The 7112-nt window shown below is 38.4% G+C and overlaps 1 protein-coding gene across 1 annotated transcript; it reads left to right on the top strand.

Annotated features, from left to right (window-relative positions):
- The first annotated feature begins 442 nt into the window (after nucleotides 1-442).
- On the top strand, nucleotides 443-3190 carry LOC137946959 (LEAF RUST 10 DISEASE-RESISTANCE LOCUS RECEPTOR-LIKE PROTEIN KINASE-like 2.4). The gene is made up of 3 exons (XM_068793247.1): nucleotides 443-1265; nucleotides 1362-1433; nucleotides 1806-3190. Exons 1-3 carry the CDS (start codon nucleotides 500-502, stop codon nucleotides 3017-3019), a joined length of 2052 nt encoding a protein of 683 aa, XP_068649348.1. The 5' UTR covers nucleotides 443-499; the 3' UTR covers nucleotides 3020-3190.
- The last annotated feature ends 3922 nt before the right edge of the window (nucleotides 3191-7112 follow it).

A 7112-nucleotide genomic window follows, 5' to 3' on the forward strand; every position in this document is an offset into this window, starting at 1 on the left:
AATTTTCACTTTGTTGACTAACCCCCCTTTATGTCGCTTGTCTTCCTGCCTCTTCAAGGGACTTCACTTAGTGTGGTCCATTCTTCTCTTTCATTTACTTTGCAACGATTCCACCGTAACAGGTCAATTTCAGGTCAATTTCAGGTCAATTTGTAGCCTTGGTCATGTTCGACTTGACACACGGCTGTCAGCGGTGCCGTTAGAGTTACTCCACAAGGACATTGGAAAAATCAAAGAGTTGGCAAATTTTTTTATTTTTTTATTTTTAAATCTTTAAGGCCAGTTGACTCATTCAGCATCCTTAATTTTCTCAGTGGAGCAATATCAACAAAAAAACTGGTTAATTTATTCTCCAGTCTTTGGCTTGGTTTGATTGAGGAAGAAATGGATCCAAGCAACTCAAATTATTCGTTCCCAGCTGCCTACCCATTTTCTTTTTTCACCACTCTGTAGAGGTTCTAACATTGGAATCCTGCAATCAATTGCTACAATACCCAACATGGAAACTCCATTCCTCTTCCTCTTCACAAGTCTCTTCGTAACTCTCTCCTTCCCATTGAGCGAGTCACAGGAAGCACCAATAAGCACAGACCCCGCCTACTACTACAACCTCTGCGGCACTTCCTCCTGCGGCAACGTCTCCCTTCGCTACCCTTTTTCCCTCTCAAGCTTCTGTGCCCACCCCGACCTGAGAATCACCTGTGTCAACAACGACTACATTGTCCTCTTCAGCAAAAACTTCCCTCTAGCAGAACCCTGCCGCTTCCTAGGCAACATCAGCATCGACGCAGCTGGGATCACAATCCCGGTCGCCTTCGAGTCATTATTCGGCTGTGGGCACATAACCAGGAAGAACTTCATAACGGACCCAACGCACTTCACCCTAGCTAAAGAGTACAAGGTAGGGCTCCACCTCAACTGCACGCAGCGACCCAGCTCGGCCCCGGTTGGCAGTCTCCAGCCGAGTTCCTGCTTGGAGTGCAAGGGGGGCAGTACAGGTAACAATAACTTCTGTTTTTACAGTACAGAATTCAATAACTACGCTGAGTGTGAGAACTTCCTGGTTCACACAAGGGAGGAGGTTAATGTGACCGCCATTAGAGATTTGAGAGGCTTCCTTAGGACTGAGGGATTCAGGATTCGGTACACAAGGTCGACGTCTTGCAGGAGTTGTGAGACTAGTGGGGGGTGGTGTGGGTCGAGCCCAGATAGGGAGTTCGTGTGCTTCTGTGCTTCGAGCGCACATCGGTTGAACTGCTCTGATGGTATGAATCTGGAATTTCTTCATTTTAGTTGCTAAAATCTAGAGTTAGCCCCTTGATCGTTTTCATATCTATAAATGTTTATTTTTTTTGTTCTAGGATTGATCGAAGACCTAAGAACTTGGTTGCCGAGGGAGAGAAAGCACAAGATTTCTACAAGGATTACTGCAGGTAAACTGCTCTTTTTTCACGTCTCTAACAGTTTGGAAATACAAAGAGACTACTCACGTCAGAAAACGAAATATGAATCTCTTTCTGGATTGTTAGAAATATGAATTATTGTTTGATTATCGTATTAAACGGTCATATTCACATAGGGATTGTGTCATTACTTCCCTTCGTGATACAAGGACAATTATACCCTTCAATAATTAATAAATTGTCCCTATAATCGAGTAAACTTAAGAGGATAGAAAAATCACGAGTTACAGTAGCTACTGCATTGATCTCATAAGATCACTGTTCATATGACTTCTGACTTTAGCATGCTATTTCCAGCGGAAAACTAAATTTGATGATAAGCTTCCTTCACACTATGTGCAGCTATAATTGCTTCTGCATCAGGAGTAGTTCTGGTTGCAGCTGCAACAATAGTGATCTTGTGTGTGATCCGGAGGAAAGGAGAAATAAAAAAAGACGATGAAAAGTTGATTGATGGGATTTCACCTACAAGGTACTCCTACTCTCAAATAAAGAAGTTCACTTCCAATTTCTCCACAAAGCTTGGGGAAGGAGGATTTGGGAGTGTCTACAAAGGGTTCATTGAAGGTACCGGAGCTGTTGCAGTCAAGGTCTTAAAGCGATCGGAGCAGAAAGAGAAGCAGTTCATGAATGAAGTTGCAACTATTGGGACAATTCACCATCAACATTTGGTGGCTCTACTCGGTTATTGTGCCCAAGACAACACTAGAGCATTGGTTTATGAATTCATAGAAATGGGTTCTTTAGATAATTATATCTATGATAAGAAGGTATCAGAAGATAAAAAAGAAGGCAAAGAAAGTGTGTTGAGTCTCACCACCCGACAAATGTATAACATAGCAGTGGAGACTGCTAGGGGGATATTGTACTTGCATGAAGGATGCAGAAACAAGATCTTACATTTAGATATTAAGCCTCATAACGTTTTAATCGATTCCAACTTGACAGCCAAAGTGGCAGACTTCGGACTGGCTCGACTTATCGATGAAGATCACAGCCATTTATCATTCACACATGCTCAAGGGACACCAGGATATGCTGCACCGGAGATTTGGACAAAGGCCTACGGACCGATAACAGACAAGTCGGATGTGTTTAGCTATGGAATGGTTCTTTTAGAAATGGCAGGAAGAAGGAAGAACAGTGATTTGAGTGAGGAAAATACTAGCCGAGCTAAGTTTCCAGATTGGGTATTCAAGAAGGCAGGGATACGTGATCCAAAAGCGAAAACTATGATTCAGGAAGTGAGTGCAATTGAAACAATGGTAAATGAAGGACAAATAGAAGAAGGAGAAGGAGAAGGAGAAGGAGAAGGAGAAGGAGAAGGAGAGGAGATCCTGAAAAAGATGTGCATGGTGGGTCTTTGGTGCATTCAACACATTCCTACAAACCGACCCACCATGAGAAAAGTGATTCATATGCTTGAAGGAAATAGTGAAATTCAAATACCCCCTGATCCATTTCCAGACGAGTTCAATGGGGAGGGTTTCCCAACCTACTACTTCACAGCTAGGGCTTCAAGTATTCAGGCCAGTCCCGTAGATGAAAGGCCGTAAGCACTCCAATGGCTGTGAAGATTTGAATGAGTGACCTAAAAGTTGGACAAGTGAGGCATCTTTTTGCTCTCAGCATCTCAGAGTAAGTATTTAAATGTTGCAACTCAGCAATAATTAAATAGATAATCTCGCCCGACATGTGATTGTAACCATTTGTCCAATAACTTCTGACTGCTGCAGATATTAAATATTATTTTGAAGACATTATTTAAATTGATATTGTTTGTTGTGAAGGATAATTACTGCAAATGCTACACACTGAAATGCATTTATAAAAGAAATCCATTTGACCTTTTACTTAACATGAAAAAATTAGGTTGTTGGGACTAAAAGCTCTCCTTCAAGAAATACTTGAGGAAAAGAATTTTCTTTTTTGACCCCAAATAGTGCACTAGAAACGTTGAGAGAGAAAAAGGAATTATCTCTCAGAATTTCTCGCACTGAATCTTTAAATTCGTTGGGAAAGTTGAAAATTTAAAATTTTCCAATAAATTTAAAAATTGTTGGGAGAAAAATGACATTTAATTGGAGGGAAGGGATATTCCCCGCTTTAGTTACTAGCCTTGTCTTCGGCATCCCCTAAATTGCGGTTAAGGTAACGATTTTGAGCATGGCCAACTCCCACATTATGATGGATAGAGTCCCGGGAAGAAATTCACCATCGAATTTCCGGCATCAAACATTTGAGTTGCAGTCTTCAATCCAATGAAAACGAGTTTTTCGAGAATTTTCTCAACAATGATAAATTTGCTACAAAGGTTCTTTTAAATTTAATTATTTAAATAAATATTTGATCCTAAATAAAAAAGGACAAAAAGGTAGGTAAAACAACTTTCCCAGTGAATTTGGGAAATTCTTTTCCCTTTCCTTTTTTTTTTCTTCACCTCCTTTTTTTATCGTTTTAATTTTTTTCTTCCTCCCCTTCTTTCTTTACCCTTTTCCTTTTTTCCCCTTTTTATTTTTTCTTTCTTTCTCTCTTAGCGAATGTCCCATTTTCATTGGGAAAAACTCTTCCCTTGTTTCCTCCTCCTTCTTCCCTTCTTTTTTCCTATAGAAGAGGAGAGAAAAAAAAATGCAGGAATTTTTCCAAGCAAAATTGAGAAACTAGTTGAGAGCAGGAATCTCCTAATGAATTTTCTATTTCGTTGGTAAACAATCTTCCTTTTTTTCTTTTTGTCCCCTTCTACTCCTCCTTTTTCCCCTTTTCATTATTTCCCTTTTACCATTTTCCTTTCAGCCCTTTTATTCTTCTTCTCCTATGTTTATTTTTTCCTTCTTTTCATCCCTCATTTTATCCTTTTTTTTCCTCCTTTTCCTTCTTCTTCTTTTTCGCTGTAGTGAAGAAAAGCAAAAATGAATGAATTTCTCCTAGTGAATGTCACATTTTCGTTGGGAAAAATTCTTCTTTTTTTCTTCACCCTCTTTTCATTTTCTTTTTTCTTTCTTTTCCTCCTTTTTTATTTTTTCCTTTCTTATTTCCTCTTTTTCATTTTTTTAGTAGAGAAAAAGAGCAAAAATGCAGGAATTTCTCCCCATGAAATTGGGGAATAGCTGGGAGAAGGAAATTTGTCCCGGTGAGTTTCCCATTTTCTCAGGGAAAAATTCTTCCTTTTTCCATTTTCCTTATTTTCCTCCTTCTTTCCTTTTTCCCTCTTTTCCTTATTTTTGTTTTTTCTTCTTTCCTTCCATCCCTTTTTTTCTTCTCCTCTTTTTCCTTTTTCGTTCTTTTCTTTCTTCCTTTTTTTTTTAGTAAAGGAGAAGAGAAAAAAATGCAACTTCTCCCGGTGAAATAGGGAAATTTGTTGAGAGAGAGTATCTTGGGGAAAAATCGCTAAAAAAGTCAAATTTCTGGAAACAAATTCTCTCTTCACTAGGAGAATAAGAAAACAAATTCGGGAGTTTGATCTTATGTGAACCAAATGTCAATACTAATTTCATTTTTTTCAACCAAGGAAAAAAGGGTTTCGAATAGGGAGAGAGAGTTTAACCAAAAGGTAGGTTATTAGAGGATTTTTGTGTGCTCTCTAAGAATGTCACTACGGATCCCATATGCTGGCTTCCCTCTTAAGAGGGGCACACACATCCTAGGGGAAACTACCCTTTAGCTCACCTTAAAATGACAAATATTCAAACAATTCAGAAGATTGTTCTACCGGTTACCTTGTGAGAGAACTGGAGTCTTTAAGAACGAACCGAGAACTTGTGAGCAGATTGAAGTAAAAATAAGGAATAAAATCAGAGATCATGTTCATGTCAAAAGCCATTGACTCTACTGTCTTGCAGCTTCCTGCCTGTCCCATCTACTCTCGTCTTTCTTCAGACAGAACTTGACCGAAGAATCTTCCGTTGTTTATATGGGATCTTAAGCCAAGTTCGTTATTGTTTTTAATGGCCTAGGCCGTGGCTTTCCACAGTTATTTACAGGGGGGAATTTTAAATGCCTGACAGTGTTGAGAGTTGCACCAGGTTGGTTCCTTCTTCGCTTTCATTTACATCAATTTCTTTCATTTGTAGCCTTGCAGTTTGGTCAAGTAAAAGAAAATAAAGCATCACTCTTCTTTATTTGTTTCGAGAAAACGACTTATACAGGTCGTTTGGTCATGTTCGACTTTGACACACACGGCTGTCGGCAATGCCGTAAGAGGTACTCCACAAGGAACATTTAAAAAATCGAGTTGGGAAATGCCTTTTTTAATATCTTTCAGGCCACATGACTCATTTAGCATATCCTTAATCTTTTCAGTGGGTGCAATTCAACAAAAAGCTGGCTATTTTTATCAACAAATTTGTCTTTCTGTTGACTCAAATTTCCATCCTTAACTCAGCTTCAAAATAGAAGAATTAACATTTCAAATAAAACCCAGTAGTTTTCGGTCTTTTCAGGTATGTAACGACCACGGCTGGTTAATTTATGTTAGAAAACCGTAATCTTAAATCCTAATCCAAAATTTACATCACGGCAGAATATTAGGATTCAAGATACATACCTGGATCCATTCCGAACGTTCGTCTTCCTATCGCGGAATTACTATGACGAACGGATGAATGGTTTTATGATCTTCCTCAACTAAATCACCTTTATAACTCTCTGGGACCATCATCTTTCTTTCGGATGGGAAAAAGAGAAACCGTGTTTGATTTAGTCTATGGGGATCACAACCCTGATGTTCTATTTATATTCTTTAATTAGGGTTCCCATAATTCCCTAATTAAGACAATATCGGTATCTACTCAATTGGCCCATATTCCTTCTTTAGCAGTCTATGGGCTTACCAAAATTAGATCACTTAATTTTAGCCCATATTAAATATAATTAAATAAAATATGTTTCCCAACTTAGGAAATGTGAGTTTCTTAACAATCTCCCACTTGGGTTACATATTATTCCTAAAACAATTATATCACAAATTTTTTAGGCGCGCATATGTATACTATAGAACCATCTTATATATTAATAATGGAACCACCACAATTATCATCACAATATAGTCGTAACCAAACCACAATGATCACCATACTAATACCCAATAACATAGCTCAAATATGGATGAGTAGCATGGAAATTACATGCAATGTGATCTCGGATATGACTATTTCTAATTGGTCTTTCTTTAGTCTTTAGTGAGATTTTTCCAAAGTCCTTAATGCAATGCGAACATTGCTCATAAAAAGAAACACAAACAAGTTCATAAATAGAATAATAAGCAATCAGTTTTATTATGTAAAAAATCGAATAACTCAATGTTTAAAGCAAACATATAATACAGAAATGACTTCCACTAAACCAAGGTATCCTCAGAAATAACGCTCATTTGAGCAGTGTGCTCATGACAGACCTTAGACATTGAACCCTTGGTTAATGGGTCTGCTAGCATAGTATCCGTCCCTATATGTTCTATAGAAATCCAGAATAGGTATTCAAGAAGGCAGGGATACGTGATCCAACAACGAAAACTATGATTCATGAAGCGGGTGCAATTGAAACAATGGTAAATGAAGGACAAATAGAAGAAGAAAGAGAAGGAGAAGGAGAAGAGGAGATCCTCAAAAAGATGTGCATGGTGGGTCTTTGGTGCATTCATCACATTCCCAC

Source organism: Aristolochia californica, unplaced genomic scaffold (genome assembly GCF_029961685.1).
Source record: "Aristolochia californica isolate CCGP_79_NKW_82.1479 unplaced genomic scaffold, dmAriCali1.0.hap1 SCAF_12, whole genome shotgun sequence".
NCBI classification, from domain to species: domain Eukaryota; kingdom Viridiplantae; phylum Streptophyta; class Magnoliopsida; order Piperales; family Aristolochiaceae; genus Aristolochia; species Aristolochia californica.

What these genes read in the sequence shown, in the direction of transcription:
- LOC137946959 (XM_068793247.1), top strand. Translation starts at nt 500, where the DNA reads ATGGAAACTCCATTCCTCTTCCTCTTCACAAGTCTCTTCGTAACTCTC. An exon ending in TCGGTTGAACTGCTCTGATG is followed by an intron (nt 1,266 to 1,361) that starts GTATGAATCTGG and finishes TTTTTGTTCTAG; the next exon opens with GATTGATCGAAGACCTAAGA. An exon ending in TTCTACAAGGATTACTGCAG is followed by an intron (nt 1,434 to 1,805) that starts GTAAACTGCTCT and finishes CACTATGTGCAG; the next exon opens with CTATAATTGCTTCTGCATCA.